We start from the raw sequence: 17,690 nt of genomic DNA, 5'->3' as shown, positions 1-17,690 counted from the left end.
TATCATTAAAGTGTTACTAAACCCACAACAGTAAAATCAGTCTGTATATGCAGAAAAGCATGCTTGTTATACTCACTGTGGAACTTAAAGCGAAGTGAAAGTTCCGCTTATCTGACTCCTCCCCCACTCCGGTGCCACATTTGGCACCCGTGCCCACTTGTGAGTGATTTCGCGGCTGAATTACTCTGAAGTCCGGCCCCCCTCCCCGCTGGCAGGCCGTTCAGAAAGTGCAGCTTGCTTCGTTCATGAGCAGTAGGGAACCAGCTGTGAAGCAGAAAGGTTTCACTTTCAGGTACCCTTACTACAAAAGGCGGTGGCAGCACCCAAGAGCCAATGGAAACATTGGCTGCTGTGTCAACATCACTGGATTCCATGACAGGTAAGTGTCCTAATATTAGAAGTCGGAAGTTACAGTATGTGTAGCTGCTGACTTATTTTTTCCTGGAGGAGCAGAACTCCTCTTTAACCCCTTGCCGACCAGCCGCCATAGTTGTACTGCGGCAGAATGGCACGGCTGGGCGAAATTATGTTATGTTACATCACTTCGCCCTGTGGCCACTAGGGTTGTGCCCGCTGCTCTCCCTGGGAGCCGATGCGAGTGCCCGGCGGTCACAATCACCACCGGGCTCCCACAATCGCTGCCGACACGCCGCCAACCGGGATCTGTGTGTGTAAATACACACTTTCCGTTTCTCTAAGGGGAGAAGAGACAGATCGTCTGTTCATACAGAGTATGAACAGCGATTTGCCATCTCCCCTACACAGTCCCCTCCCCGTTCAGTTAAAAAACACACTGAGGGAACACAATTAACCCCTTAATCGCCTCCCCCCGTGTTAACCCCTTCCCTGCCAGTGATATTTTTACAGTAATCAATGCATTTTTATAGCACTGATCGCTGTATAAATGCCAACGGTCCCAGAAATGTGTCAAAATTGTCCGATGTGTCCTCCATAATCTGGCAGTCCCAATAAAAATCGCAGATCGCCGTCATTACTAGTAATAAATCAAAATGCCATAAATCTATCCCCTATTTTGTAGACGCTATAACTTTTGTGCAAACCAATCAATGTACGCTTACTGCGATTTTTTTTTAACCAAAAATATGTAGAAATATACATATCAGCCTAAACTGAGGGAAAAAATATTTTTTTTATCTATTTTTGGGGGATATTTATTATAGTAAAAAATATAGTTTTTTTCCCAAAGTTGTCACTTTTCTGTTTATAGTGCAAAAAATTAAAACCGCAGAGATGATCAAATATCACCAAAAGAAAGTGGGGGGAAAAAAAAACGTCAATTTTGTTTGGTTGTAACGTTGCACGACCATGCAATTGTAAGTTAAAGCGGCACAGTGACGAATTGCAAAAAGTGCTCTGATCAGGAAGGGGGTAACATCTTCCAGGGCTGAAGCGGTTAAACCTCTGCATTGTGTAAAAAGGCTGTTTGATCCGGTCTTATTCTGATCCTCCCCTTCCTCCACTGTCTCCAATCCATCTACTGATAAGACAGAGCCTTTGGAGTCCCTCTGCGCATGCATATGCTACGCTCGGTGTGTATTGCTAGTGGGTGTTTTTTTTTTTTCCTGGGATGGTGCATGTGATCAGCCCAGGGCCAATCAGCACTGTCCAAACAGAGTGTCAGGGGTCCTGCAGCCTCATAGGACAGTCAGAGTAGATTGAAAACTCCTCCTACAAGCTTTAACCAGACACTAATAGAAGTCACTAGACTGCTATGTACTGCGGATGAGAAAGGGTATTTATTTAGCAGTTTATATTTACTAAAACAATTGGATTTCCATGTTCTGTGTACTGTGGGAGACCAGATATAGTGAATGCAGGCTCCTGGGTTTAGTAACACTTTAAAGGACACGTTCACCTTTACAAAATAAATAATAAATTAATGTTTTTGCAAATAAAAAAATGTGCATTATTTTATTTTTTCAATTGGGAGCCTGCAAAGCATTGCACTCACAATCAGCAGATCATAGGTGCTATGCGGGGCTCTTGGACTGCGTGTAAGCTGTGTGCTTGTACCTCATACCAGCATTCAGTTACACACAGGCAGATCATTTTACTGAAAAGGTATAGATGATACAAACGTGGGTCCATAAAAGGACTAGACACAATTGAGTAGTACAATGGTAGCTATAAAAGGTCACAATAAAAGGGTCTAAGAGAGCAGAAATGAAGTGTAAATCATACATAGCCCTTTCATGACTAAGCCTATTTCTGACATTTGTTGCTTGCAAGTTAAAATCTGTATTTTTTGCTAGAAAATTCAAAAAAAATATAAATACATATATATATATATATATATATATATATATATATACACATACACACACACACACACACACACACACATATATACAGAGAATCTAGAGAATAAAATGGCGATCGTTGCAATATTTTATTTCACACTGTATTTGGGCAGCGGTTTTTCAAATGCAATTTTCTTTTTAGGAAAAAAGATACTTTCACGAACTAAAAAAAAACGGTAAAGTTAGCCCAATTTATTTGTATATATGTGAAAGATGATGTCATGCCGAGTAAATAGATACCCAACATGTCATGCTTTGAAATTGCCCACACTCATGGAATGGCGACAAACTACGATACCTAAAATCTCCATAGGCAGCACTTTAAAAAACAAAACAAACAAAAAACGGTTACCAGGTTAGAGTTACAGAGAAGGTCTAGTGCTAGAATTATCGCTCTTGCTCTGGCGATTGCGGAGATACCTCACATGTGTGATTTGAACACCGTTTACATATGCTGGTGAGACTTACATGTGCGTTTTCTTTGCTGCATGGGCTCACAGGGATGCTTTAAAAAAAAATATATATTTCTTTTCTTATTTCCTTTTTTTACATTGTTACTTTAAATAAAAAAAAAGATCACTTTTATTACTGTCAGAAGGAATGTAAACATCCCTTGTGACAGTAATAGGTGGTGACAGGTACTCTTTATGGAGGGATCAGGGGTCTAAAAGACCCCAAATCCCTCCTTTGCACTTCAAAGTATTCAGATCGCCAAAAACTGCGATTCTTAATACTGTCTTTTTTTTATTTTTTAAACTGCACCATTGGCAGCCGATTACGTTGTTTCCGTGTTTACAGAATAAAGACTGGAACAAAGCCGTTTCCGGCTTCTTTCCAGTCTTACTCTAGCCAGTGGAAGTGCCAGATCGTGTCTCAGGTCTCCCGGTGGGGCTTTTAGCCGCATCGTTTGTTATCCCTGAAGAGCCGACCGACAGCTCTAAAAAAAAAAAACGCAGAGGCCGCATATGTGCGCACGCTCGGCGGGAAGGAGATAGGGATGCCGTAATGTTGTATAAGAAGTAAAACCACACAAGCTTAGAGAGTGTGTAGGCCACACATCAACATTGATGAAGAACAAGACAAAATTTGACAGGTTATAATGAGGGACACTGAACGGAACATTCAATGAACCACCACAGCACTCAACAGCGCCGTGGTAGTTCATTGAGAACTATAAGCCGACAGCCGCAAAGGGTGGGGGGCAGCTGCAGCAGTAACATGTTACATCCTTAATACATGTGTAACATGTTAGAAAAGGTGAACTTATCCTTAAACCTCTTTTTATATTAAGGGGTTTGTAAAGTCTCGTATTTTTAATCCTTTTTTTAAATAACAAAAATGTTATACTTACCTATGGGAGGAGCTGCATGCTTCTGCCTTTACAACCACTTTAAATGTCATGTACAGTGCATCCGGAAAGTATTCACAGCGCTTCACTTTTTCCACATTTTGTTATGTTTTCCTCAAAATTCTACAAACAATACCTCATAATGACAACGTGAAAAAAGTTTGTTTGAAATCTTTGCAAATTTATTGAAAATAAAAAACGAAAAAAATCCCACGTACATCCCAAGTATTTACAGCCTTTGCCATGACACTCAAAATTGAGCTCATGTGTATCTTGTTTCCACTGATCATCCTTGAAATGTTTCTACAACTTGTTTGGAGTCCACCTGTGGTAAATGCAGTTGATTGGACATGATTTGGAAAGGCACACACCTGTCTATATAAGGTCCCACAGTTAACAGTGCATGTCAGAGCACAAACCAAGCCATGAAGTCCAAGGAATTGTCTGTAGACCTCCGAGACAGGATTGTATTGAGGCACAGATTTGGTGAAGGGTACAGAAAAATGTCTGCAGCATTGAAGGTCCCAATGAGTACAGTGTCCTCCATCATCCATAAATGGAAGAGGTTTGGAACCACCGGGACTCTTCCTAGAGCGGGCCACCTGGCCAAACTGAGTGATCGTGGGAGAAGGGCCTTAGTCAGGAAGGTGACCAAGAACCCGATGGTCACTCTGACAGAGCTCCAGCGTTTCTCTGTGGAGAGAGGAGAACTCTCCAGAAGAACAACCATCTCTGTGGCACTCCACCAAGCAGGCCTGTATGGTAGAGTAGCAAAGCAGGAGCCCCTCCTCAGTAAAAGGTACATGACAGCCCACCTGGAGTTTGCCAAATAGCACTTGATGCACTCTTAGACCATGAGAAACAAAATTCTCTGGTCTGATGAAACAAAAATTGAACTCTTTGGCTTGAATGTGAAGCGCCATGTCTTGAGGAAACCAGGCACCGCTTATCACCTGGCCGATAACATCCCTGCAGTGAAGCATGGTGGTGGCAGCATCATGCTGTGGGAATATTTTTCAGTGGCAGGAACTGGGAGACTAGTCCGGATTGAGTGAAAGATGAATGCAGCAATGTACAGAAACATGCTTGATGAAAACCTGTTTCAGAGTGCTCTGGAGCTCAGACTGGGGCGAAGGTTCATCTTCCAACAGGACAACAACCCTAAGCACACAGCCAAGATAACAAAAGAGTGACTATGGGACAACTCTGTGAATGTCCTCGAGTGGCCCAGCCAGAGCCCAGACTTGAACCCGATTGAACATCTCTTGTGAGATGTGAAAATGGCTGTGCACCGACGCTCCCCATCCAACCTGATTGAGCTTGAGAGGTCCTGCAAAGAAGAATGGGAGAAACTGCCCAAAAATAGGTGTGCCAAGCTTGTACCATCATACTCAAAAAGACTTGAGGCTGTAATTGGTGCCAAAGGTGCTTCAACAAAGTATTGAGCAAAGGCTGTGAATACTTATGTACATGGGATTTTTTTTTTTTAAATATTTAATAAATTTGCAAAGATTTCAAACAAATTTCTTTCACGTGGTCATTATGGGGTATTGTTTGTAGAATTTTGAGGAAAATAATGAATTTACTCAATTTTCGAATAAGGCTGCAACATAACAAAAAGTGGAAAAAGTGAAGTGCTGTGAATACTTTCCTTATGCTCTGTATATGGCAAGATTCCCATGTTACTGTAGAAAGTATGCAATGACATGTGAATAAGTGAATCATAAGTGAATCACAGCTCTCTGGGCTGCAGCAACTTTTTGTTTAAAACAGCAGCAGGGGTAATCCTTTGAAAAGTTTTGCACTGAAGGGGAAACATGTAAGAGGTGACCCCCGCTGCTCTTTATTTAAGAAAGGTTGCAGCAGCCGGAGTGCTGTGATTCATTTCCTTTTTGCCAGAGTGCAATGAGCCGGACCAGCACCCGGGGATTCTGCAGCGGAGCCTGTGGAGGACCATCTGAGCAGTATACGTATCTCCTTGTGTCACTACACACTGCATAAACCTGGAGGCGTTAGGGATTTAACGTGCACAGACCACACATCAGATGAAATGGTCAGTCCACACATAAGTAATATGGATTTTGGTTGTAGTATTATTGCATTGTCTGGGCTCATAGTGTAGTGTCGTTCCGTGCAGCCGTACCCTGTGTGCCCAGGCAATGCAATGGCTCAGGCTAAACAAAAATGCCAAAAGCCATCATTTCTAACTAGCTTTTAGAGCAAGGAAGCACATGGAAGGGTTTTTAACACAGAAAACTAACACCAAACAGCCAGCGAGAAAAAAAAAAAAATGATTACATGTCTAATGTCTAACAATGTGCGTTAAAAGCAGAGGTTTTCATTGCACAACATTTGCAAATATATACTGTATGAATGCGACACTGCCTCATCAAGAGCCCCTCTGTATAGTGCAGTCCTAACTATAATCCGAGTGACCTCCTCTGTGCGGTGAATTTGTACATAGCAGCCCCGATCCTCCTCTTCTCTGGTCCCTCTTTGAATCTCCTGACCCCTCTCTCCTGTTGGGTGCCCCCACAGCAAGCAACTTTCTATGGGGACACCTGGGCCGAATCCCAGCTCTCCATGTCTATTCAGGGAGGGAGCTGCAGCCTGGCCCTGCCCCCTTTCTTTTCTCATTAGCTGACCGACTTTGATTGACAGCGTTGGGGAGCCAATGATGAGGGGAGTCCCGGATGGCAGAGACATTCCTACATCGCTGGAGGGTCCTCAGGTAAGTATTAGGGTGGCTGCTGCACACAGAAGGCCTTTTATCTTTAATGCATAGAATGCCTTTAGAAAAAACAAAAAACTTCTACCTTTAAAACCCCATTAAGGGCAGGTGTGCCAGAAGGGAGTCCAATCCTCCTTTAACCACTTCCTACCTGTCTTGGCGACCTCTTTAAGGTCGGGTTCACATATGTGCGAGTTGGATGCGGCTTTCCCCGAATCAATGTGCATAACATGGGAGTGTGACAGGCTCTCAATAGAGTGGGTTAACACAGGTACAGGGCTGGCTGCGGTCCATATTCCAAAAGGGCCCTGTACCGTCCAGGTGCAAATTCAGGCAAAAATTCTGACCCGAGTCTCACCTTAACCGGCAAACAGGAATGCACCAGACCCCATGCTGGGAACTGTGGCCACACATTTGTGAACCCGGCCTAAAAGTATTAACATCCAGGGGGGTGGGAATAATTGGTGATCATGTGATTACTGTGATTGGCTGCCACAGTGTTTACATGATTGGAAGCCAGTCCTGCTGGCTACCGTTGTTTATTTGGGACCAAGAGCCATTGTTGACAGCTTAGTCTTTTGCTGGGAGTGTGCAAGGAAGGGGCTCCCAGCATATAATCATTGCCCACCCAGCGACACATATGTGCGGCCCAGCTTTTTGCTGCCACACATATGGTTTACTGCGGAGTAAAGGTGTTAAAATTTAAAGCGATTGTAAAGGGAAAAACTTTTTTGCACACATTATTGCACAGAGCGGCCCCGAACCTCCTTTTCTCGGGTCCCCTGCCGGCATTCCTGGTTACCATCTGTCCAGTGCCCCACGGAAAGCTGCTTTCCATGGGGGCACTCCTGCATTCTCGTTCCTGAGCCCCGCTGCTGCGTCCATTGACTCAGACAGCGTGACTTGGCCGTGCTCCCCGCTCCCTTGTCACTGGAGTTGATTGACAGGAATGGAAGCCAATGGATCCCACTGCTATCAATCTGCCCAAAGAGGAGAGAGACAGCGGGGAGAGGTGTTGCTCTCGTGCACTTCGCTGGATAAGATTGGGCTCAGGTAAGTATAAGGGGGGGGTGGCTTCTGCAACAGAGAACATTTTTTACCTTGATGCATAGAATGAATTGGGGGGAGTTTGAGGCTTTAGAATCAAGCTGGAAATCAATGTTTTAGGCATCCTTTCTACGGTTACTGCCATGATCTTCTATGGGTATTGTGCCAAGTGGCTTCTGCTGCTTACAGGACTGCCGCTCAGCATGGGTGCCATTCAGAGAATACTTTGCAGTTTCTCAGTAAAGATGCTGAGAAAAGATGGCAAGGTGGGGCAGTGACATCAAAATCTCCACCTCCTCCAATAAGAGAACACTTTGCATTTACTGAGAAAATGTAACTCAATCCGCTGAGCATTTGTGCGACGAGCTCGAAAAACAAGCGGCGGTTCCACCTCAAAACATTTTTATTTATTTTTTATTTCCCATGCAGTGGGGCTGTGCCCGCACTGCATGGGTTAACTGCTTGTTTTGTCATGGGGCAAACACAGCACCTATAGTCACCTGATTCTTAGAAACGGTGCTCACCCACATCCAGCTGTAGACTGTTCCTCAAGTCTTCACGTCCAGAGCCAGTCTATGGGCATGGTGATGTCACCGCACAAGACCGCCAGACCATGGGGGGGTGGTGTGGGGGCAGGAGCCGATTAGACCAGTCTTGTGCTATGAGGATTAGGCGAGTATAGCTCTGTACTCTGAACGCCTAGACTAGTGATGGCGAACCTTGGCACCCCAGATGTTTTAGAACTACATTCCCCATGCTGCTCGACTACATTGCAGAGTGCATGAATATCTTGGGAAATGTAGTTCCAAAACATCTGGGGTACTAAGGTTCGCCATCACTGACCTAGACCAATACCAGAGCAATAAACCAATGCAGCGTGGGCACAGCCCCAACTGCATGGTAAAAAAAAAAATGCCCAGAGTTCTGCTTTATTAAAGGATCGGCTACTGCCAGATATCAAAGCATATCTAACAGAGGTCTAGTGGCATCCATGTCTCAAATGGTCAAGGCTGTTTGGGCAGAAGGGGGACCTACTCAATATTAGGTGGACGTTCATAATGCTATGGCTGATCATGCACAAAAATGAAGTGGAAATACTGATTGACAAGATTATACACATTAGTATAAAAAGAAGAGTTTTTGGTGCCACATTTTGGAAGAGAGATAAGCAGCTATCAGGACTTGAACCCACCACCAACATTCATCCAAAAGAGAAAGGCTGAGCACAGGTCTTAATGGAAGGTGAAAGGTCAGACTTTCAAGATCCCAGTAACACTGAACACCAATATTATATTACGAAAGTGCTAAACTGCTACATTTGAGCAGATTTTCTGACACTAAAACCATTCATTCAATCACAGGAAAGGAAACGGCTCAGCATGATGACCTCCAGCTCTCACCTGTCCGGAGTTGGTTTGTAGCGGCCGTACCCTCCCCCGGAGGAGGTGGGTGTAGAGAAGCTCCCAGAGGGGTGTCTGTAAGGCTGTCCTTTATCTATGGCTGTCGGGGAAGTGGCGATATAAGGAGTCTCTGGATAGCTCACCGGCCTGTGTAAACAGAAATGAAAGGAATGAGAAGCTGCTGACACAGGTACAGCTCACTTGGGGCCCTCTGGGCATCTCCTCCCTCGTCACACCTTTCTCAGCTGTCTCCTCGGCACACGCTGTGCCAGTTTTTCAAGACTGGGTCGGCCCCGATTATTGGATCCCAACATGTTCCGTGTGGAGAAGCAAACTGTGGATTGTCAACGGGCCTATAAAACAGGGAATACCTGCAAAAGGCGCCGTGATGTTCAGAGAAAAGGATTTAAAGGGTAACTCCACTTTTGTTGGGAAAAAAAAAATAGCAAATAAAACAAAATGATTATATTGTATACAATTGTGACAAGTCATATTGTAATTGAATGTTTTAAAAAAATGACCCTTTCTTTTAAGTCTGCGGTGCTGTAATTCTCTGTAAAATGCAATGCAATATGGCTACCCAGAGGCGTTCTGTACACAACCCCCCCCCCCCCCCCCAGTTATGTCATTTCCTGCTTGTGATTGGCTCACTGATTTTCCCCAGACGTCTGCACTAAGATACCAATTCGATTTTGGGCATTCACGGCAACAAAAATTTCATTTTTGGTGAGCTACACCCAAAGGAAATCTCGTCTTTAGAGATGCAGAGCCTGCAATTTTCCTCATTGGAGCCCTGCAGGTGCAGCAACTGATAATTACAAAACCATTCCCATTACAGACTCACTAAACACATGGACACAGACAAAACAGATATTACTCCAGAATAATAAAAAGGTAGGAATCTGCATCAAAGTTTGTTACAATCCTTGCAATGTACAGTGCCTTGAAAAAGTATCCATACCCATTGAAATTTTCCTAATTTTTTTCATGTTACAAGCAAAGTGTGTTTTATTGCGATTTTATGTGATAGACCAACACAAAGTAGCGCATAATTGTGAAGTGGAAGGAAAATGATAAATGGTTTTCAACATTTTTAATAAATATCTGAAAAGTGTGCCGTGCATTTGTATTCAACCCCCTTTTACTCTGATACCCCAAACTAAAATCTAGTGGAACCAATTGCCTTCAGAAGTCAACTAATTAGTAAATAGAGTCCACCTGTGTGTAATATAATCTCAGTATAAATACAGCTGTTCTGTGAAGCCCTCAGAGGTTTGTTATAGAATCTTAGTGAACAACAGCATCATGAAGGCCAAGGAACACACCAGACAAGTTGGGGATAAAGTTGTGGAGAAGTATAAAGCAGGGTTAGGTTTTAAAACAATATTCCAAGCTTTGAACATCTCAATGGAAAGAGTATGGCACAACTGCAAACCTACCAAGGCATGGCCGTCCACCTAAACTGACAGGCCGGGCAATGAGAGCATTAATCAGAGAAGCAGCCAAGAGGCCCATGGTAACTCTGGAGGAGCTGCAGAGATCCACAGCTCAGGTAGGAGAATCTGCCACAGGACAACTATTAGTCGTGCTCTCCACAAATCTGACCTTTATGGAAGAGTGGAAGAAGAAAGCTGTTGTTGAAAGAAAGCCATGAGAAGTCTTATTTTCAGTTTGCGAGAAACCATGTGGGGGACACTGCAAATATGTGGAGGAAGGTGCTTGGGTCAATTGAACTTTTTGGCCTAAAAGCAAAAGACCGTGTAGAGGAAAACACTGCACATCACCCTGAACACACCATCCCAACTGTGAAACGTGGTGGTGGGAGCTTCATGTTGTGGGGATGCTTTAGCAGGGACAGGGAAGCTGGTCAGAGTTGATGGGAAAATGGTTTGAGCCAAATACAGGACAATCTTATAAGAAAACCTGTTAGAGTCTGCAAAAGACTAGAGACTGGGGCGGAGGTTCACCTTCCAGCAGGACAACAACCCTAAACATACACCCAGAGCTACAAAGGAATGGTTTAGATCAAAGCTTATTCATGTGTTAGAATGGTTCAAATTTCAGACCAAAATCCAATTGAGAATCTGTGGCAAGATTTGAAAATTGCTGTTCACCGATGCTCCACATCCATTCTGACAGAGCTGGAGCTATTTTGCAAAGAAGAATGGGCAAAAATGTGACTCTCTATATGTGTAAAGCTGGTAGACACATCCCCAAAAAGACTTGCAGCTGTAATTTCAGTGAAAGGGGGTTCTACAAAGTATTCCCTGGGGGGGGGGGGGGTTTAGCGACAGTGTATGCGGGTCAAGGTGATAATATAATAAAATCAATTATTTTCTTATTATACAATGAAGAAATATACAGTTAGATTGAATTCTTAGATGGTCAGCAATGCAGTACATTGTATGCAATTAATAAATTGACATCCACGAGTACCTTGCGTGGGGGGCTGCGGCACACAGAAGGCTTTTTATCTGAATGTATAGTATGCCTTCTGTCTTTACAACCCCTTTAATGACTGAACTCCAATGAGAAAAAAAACATTCCCCTCTGGGTGATCTATGTACATTGCACGGATTTGAACAAACTTTGTTGCAGATTCCTACCTTTTGTTATTCTGGAGAAATAGCAGTTTGTTAGTCTGTGTCCTTGTGCTAAGTGAATCCAATGGGAATAGTTTTGTATCTATCAATCACCTGCTGCACCTGCAGGACTCTGAGGAAAATGGCAGGGTCTGCATCCCTTTAGACTTGATTTCCTTTGGGAATATCTCCCCAACAATATTTTTGTTGCAGGGGATGCTCAAAATCAAAATTTGCATTTCGGTGCAGGCTTCTTGGGTAATCAGTGAGCAAATCACACAAGCAGGAAATAACATACCTGGGGGTATATCATCTGTGTACAAAATGCCTCCAGGTTGCCATATTTAATTTTATGGAAAATTACAATGGCTGTAGATTGAAATGGAAAGGTCATTTTTATTAACATTCAATTACAATATGACTAGTGTCACAATTGTATACGCTAGATTATTATTATTTTGTATTTATTTGCCTTTTTTTTCGCACAAAAGTGGAATTATCCTTTAGGCCCCTTTCACAATGGGGCGGTTTTCAGGCGCTACAGCGCTAAAAATAGCGCCTGTGTAGCGCCTGAAAAAAACTGCCCCTTTCACTCAAGTGTGAAAGCCAGAGGGCTTTCACACTGGAGCGGTGCGCTAGCAGGACGGTGAAAAAAGTCCTGCTAACCGCATCTTTGGAGCGGTGAAAGGAGCAGTGTATTCACCGCTCCTACCCATTGAAATCAATGGGGCAGCGCAGCTATACCACCGGCATAGCGCCCCAGCAGCTGCGATTTGCGGGCGGTTTTAACCCTTTTTCGGCCGCTAGCGGGGGTTAAAACCACCCCGCTAGCGGCCGCAGACCGCCGCTAAAACTATGGTAAAGCACCGCTAAAAATAGCGGCGCTTTACCACCGACGCCCGCACCGCCTCAGTGTGAAAGGGGCCTTAAAGCTGAACTTCACCGAAAAGGGGGCGTTCCGCTTGTTTACAGCCTCCCACCCCTTCCACTGCCGCATTTGGCACTTTCAGGTACCCGCTTTCACTTATGGTCAGATTGCAGCAAGAATCTGTACCAGAATTTAGCCCCCTCCACCTTCCCCCTCCCGTAACCTTCTGGAACACATCCCAGGTCCCAGAAGACTCCATTCACAAAGCTCAGCACAGCTCGAGCATGCGCAGTAGGAAACCAATGCCAATTGAAGAATAGGCTTGGGTGAGGACATTGCGGGCTCCCTGGACAGGTAAGTGTCCTTATATTATAAATCAGCAGCTACAGTATTTGAAGCTGCTGACTTTACTTTTTTTGGGGGGGGGGGGGGGCTAGAGCTCCTCTTTAATTAAAGGAATTGTGTAGGAAATAGGGAAATGCTCTGGAGATTGCTAGGAGTTATTTAAGTATAACTAAAGGCTCTGATTACAAAAAAAACTCAAGGCAAACTTTTGTTATTTTAATCAGAGAGGGATTAGAACCCTCTGTCAGGTTATTATTCCTGCCTGTGCCCCATTAGGGAGATTCACTTTCTTGATTTGTTCCATTTACTGGTATCACCAAGCATAAAAGTGACAGAAAACCCCAAATTTTGGACTGTCACCACAATAGGGATAGAGGGAAAATCTTCCAATGGGGACACCAGTTCTGGTGACAACAAGGGTTATTTTCACTTTGGGGAGATTTCCTCTAACTTCCTGTTTTGGCTATGGGACAGAAAGTGAAAATAAACCTTCCCAATAGGATATAGATGGCAAAAAACCTGACAGGGGTTCTAAAAATCAGAGGGGGATCTATCCCTCTCCCCCTAGGCAGATCACATTGGAGAGACTCTGCTTTTGGGTAGCACAGTGGTGTAGTGGTTAGCACTTTTAACTAGCAGCAAAAAAGGGTGACCGTTTCGAATCCAAACCACAACACTACCTGCCTCTGGAGTTTGCATGTTCTCTCTGTGCCTGCGTGGGTTTCCTCCAGTTACCCCAGTTTCCTCCCACACTCCAAAGACATGCTTGTAGGTCAACTGGATCCTGTCTAATATATATATGTAGGAATGTGAGTTAGGTAAACTTAGATTGTAAGCTCTTTGAGGATAGGGACTGATGTGAATGCCCAATATATATGTAAAGTGCTGCATAAATTGACAGGGCTATAAAAGTACCTGAAATAAATTTGAGGAAGAGAGTGGCTAGTGGGACTATATGAAGCACATTACTAAGTTGAGTGAGCCAATCAGTATAAACATTGTTTATTATTACAAAAAGGCATACATACACATGTAAAATAGTAAAAATAAAATAATATACTAGTAGGTCTCAAGTCTAAACAATTCATAATATACAATTGTCTCAACATAGTGTAGACAAGACAGACAATTGTTGTATATTATGAATTGTTTAGACTTTATCTATTGAGACCTACTAGTATATTTTATTTTTACTATTTTACATGTGTATGTATGCCTTTTTGTAATAATAAACAATGTTTATACTGGCTGGCTCACTCAACTTAGTAATGTGCTCCATATAAAGTCCCACTATCTTCGTCAAATGTACCGGGGATGGAGGTATATATACTATTGCCTCATATAAAGTCACAATTTTAGCTTTAATCTTAGTTCTTTGTTCTTATACCTGAAATAAATAAATACATATAGAGCAAAGCAGCTGTGTCTGTGTCCACACTGCATAAACTGAGCGGACACGGACCTGCCATCCACCCGCTCTGCTCAGCGGAGGATCAGCTGACAGATCCCCTGATCAAATGGTGATCGCTCCGCGTGAAAGGGGCATTATATTAGATATGGAAAATCTTCTATAAAAAAAAAAAAAAGTTCTAATAAAAATAAAAATAAAATCAAGATAATGTTACACACTAATGGCTGGCCAAGAAAAATAACAATATGTATGGCCAGCTTTAGTGATCAATCCCTATACTCAGAGCAAGAGACTGGCTCATCCAGTTCTTCCCATATAACAGAGTATACAAAACAAAAACTAGACACAGACTGAAGTGGAAATGGATTTTTTTTTTTTTGTTGTGTGCAAAAAAAAAAAAAAAAAATCATTTTGTAATAATAAAAAAATCTCTAACAACAACGGCCATAGATTGCCCTGAAATAGAGCTCAATCTATGAATGCTGCAGTGCTGGTCTTTGGCCACAGGGGGGGTTGCTCACCTTCTGTTGTTGTGAAGTGGCTGTGGCTCTCGTATAGGCACGGCTGGAACCTGTTTGGGTGTCCGGTTCAGTGAAAGTGCATAGCTGGGAGTTACCCATTTCTGAGAAGGGCTGGCCCCCTGGTGGGTAGCAGAGCCACTCCACTGCCAGGTGGTGCTGCTGCGGAATGGAGGCCGGGGACCGGAGGCACCACCTTCAGTGTCCTTGTGGTCCATTGAGCTGAGTTCATGGGACTCGGACCATCCCCTGTAGAGAAAACACAAAGAATGGTAAATGTGTATTAGTTCTGACACATGTACAGACACAGAGTGCGAGCACAGCCCCCCGGCTGATGGAGAACGTTAGAGAGCTCTGCAGCTGGATCTGTGTTTGAACTTGTCCGGCGAGGGTTTAAACGGGTGCGGCTCAATAACAAGCTCCGTAATAAAGTCTCACTATGAAAAAAACATAGGGACAGCCTTCCAACATCATGTCTAAGAGCAACATTCAGGAGAATTTTAAGTGTAATTCCACCTCCCTGATAAATCTGGTGCCGCAGGACAGATCCATGACATCATCTTCTTCATCTCACCTTATATACACTTATATCTTCTTCATGTGCAGGCTCTTGAACTAGCTATTAAATGGGAACGCCAGGCAAAAAATGCACGCATAGGAGCCATTTTACCTGCTAAATGATATGCAATTCTGTCAATCCAATTTTGAGATTTGCACAGCTCTGGCCCCCGGTACAGTCCTGCATGTCAGCGGAGGGGACCTGAACCGTCTTCTCCTGTTGTTCCTCTTTTAAGGCCTCATGCACAATGGACGCTTTTACAGCTGCTGTTTTTGGCTTCAGACGTTTTTTTCTACAGTCAATAAACTCTCCATCATGTTATCCTATGTGTCCATGCACACATAGGCTGTTAGCAGCAGTTTTTAGCTTTAACCACTTCCCACCCGGCCAATGCATATATACGGCCGGGTGGGAGCCGTCTACTCCTGATAGGACGTTCAGGAACGTCATTCAGGAGTAGCGGGATCGCGCGCGCGCCCGCGCAGCGGCGCGATCCCGATGTGCTCGTGTCACCCGGACACGGCACATCTCAGATCGGCAGGAGGGCTCTGTGATTGGCCCTCCTGATCACATGACGGCCGTGTCCAATCACGGCCATCATGTGATGTAAACAAACAGCCGGTTGCTAGGCAATCGGCTCTCCTCTCCTCACACGGAAGTCACCGCTGAGGAGAGGAGAGCAGAACGCTGCAGCCGGCTGATGATCAGTGAGTATGGGCTGCTTTTTACAGCTTTTTACTCACTGATCATCAGTGTAGTGTAAACACACAACACACCACACAGTACAAACACAGTCCCCACATATGTCCCCAAAACACACATGTCCCAAAACATACATGTCCCCAAATAATAAAAACACATGTCCCTAATAATAAAAACATGTCCCCCACATATGTCCCACTAAAATCACATGTCCCAATGATTATCTGCACACATATGTACGTGATCACCTGCACACATATGTACATGATCATTTGCGTACATATGTCCGTGATCACACAAACCAATTATTATACACTTAACGGAATTTTTTTTACCAAAAACATGTAGCAGAATACATTTTGGCTTAAATTTATGACAAAATTTGATTTTATTGGATTTCTTTTCAAATAGAAAAAAGAAAATATTGTTTTTTTTCCAAATTTCCGCTATTTTTGCGCTTATATCGCAAAAAAAAAAAAACGGAGTCGTGAATAAATAACACCAAAATAAAGCTCTATTTGTGCGAACAAAATGATAACAATTTCATTTGGGTACAGTGTAGCATGACCGCGCAATTGTCACTGAAAGCGCTAGAGCGCTGAAAGCTGAAAATTGGGCTGGGAAGGAAGGGGGCGAAAGTGCCCTGTATTGTAGTGGTTAAAAAAAAAAAAAAAAAAACGAGTAGGTTCTGAGAGGAGTTTTTTAGCTATAAAAACGCTCTAACGTCAAAAAACGCTGAAAAATGCAGATAAACGCTCAAAAACGCGGCTTGTCAGCGTTTGTGATCCATTGAAAAAAAAAGCTAAAAACTGCTATTAAAAAAAATGTTAAACTCACTGAAAAGCTACTGGAATTTTTATAATATTATTTTAACATCCAGCGTGCATGAGGCCTTATATACAGGCCTTCTCACCAAACCTCAACTCTATGACTGGACAGTGAAAAGATAAGCAGCAGACTGATGAGCTCATCTGTCTGTCACCCTGCTCTCTCCTCCTATTAGTGCGCTCTGTACACTGCAGAACACCTTGCTGACTCCTAGTGTTGCTTCTCCTTTCACCTCTCTGAGCTCTTCTGTACAGAGGCTAATATCAAGTTAAATCCAATGATTGTGAATGCCTCCGTACTACCACTAACACTAGTGTCTGAGTGCGAGTAAATGGATACTGCTCACGTACATATGCGTTCCCGCATGTGAATGTAATGCTTATAGCTAATAATTACCACCCGACTGACCACCTGATGAAGTCACATGGGCTGTGACACAACGCGTTGGGATGAGTCGGGTACCTCACTTACGGTCTTCGGCCAATCCCGGAAGTTCTTGATTTCTGATGTTGTTGTACTCTATTTTAAAAGCGAGTTACTACAATTTTTTTTTTTTATATAATAAATTTTAATCGGAATACTACGCAATGAGGATTTGCTTTCTTATATACCCACTGGAGGAGGAGGAGAGGAGAGGAGAGTGGATAGTGGCAGAGAGTGAGGACAGACACAAACCATTGCATTGCTGATTGGAAGAAAGGATATATCGATATCGCTCTCATATCTATCTATCTATCTATCTAGATATATATATAGATATATATATATATAGATATATATATATATCTATATATATATATATATCTATATTTATAAAAGCACCCATGGAGAGGCATGTTTTATACACTATATGCTTTTAGACCGTTTAGTTTTAGGGATGAGGTGAGCTGCTAGCACACACACAGTGTGGATTGAAGTGAGAGTGATCACATCACTGAGGAATTTGATCACATTTGCACAACTGACCACACCGGACACAATCATTTTCTTAATGGACATGATTATATGAAAATCAAGTCACTAAATTGTA

The 17,690-nt window shown here is 43.2% G+C and overlaps 1 protein-coding gene across 7 annotated transcripts in view; it reads right to left on the bottom strand.

Moving 5' to 3' along the window:
• SIPA1L3 (signal induced proliferation associated 1 like 3) overlaps positions 1-17,690 on the bottom strand; it is a 277,415-nt gene that overhangs the window by 39,885 nt on the left and 219,840 nt on the right. For 6 of the 7 annotated variants that reach the window (XM_077482696.1, XM_077482750.1, XM_077482731.1 and 3 more), the window contains exons 12-13: positions 14,575-14,820; positions 8,848-8,994 (exon numbers count right to left, since the gene is read on the bottom strand). In XM_077482696.1, the coding sequence (XP_077338822.1) occupies positions 8,848-8,994; positions 14,575-14,820 (393 nt within the window). The remainder of the gene's footprint in view (positions 1-8,847; positions 8,995-14,574; positions 14,821-17,690) is intronic. The other variant, XM_077482741.1, reaches the window with a different exon arrangement.

This window comes from Lithobates pipiens, unplaced genomic scaffold, assembly GCF_037356315.1.
Source record: "Lithobates pipiens isolate NorthernLeopardFrog02 unplaced genomic scaffold, aLitPip1_a1.2 Scaffold_1, whole genome shotgun sequence".
Classification (NCBI taxonomy): Eukaryota; Metazoa; Chordata; class Amphibia; order Anura; family Ranidae; genus Lithobates; species Lithobates pipiens.
The sequence above is the reverse complement of the archived record's forward strand: the minus strand, read 5'-3'. Positions and strand labels throughout refer to the sequence as shown.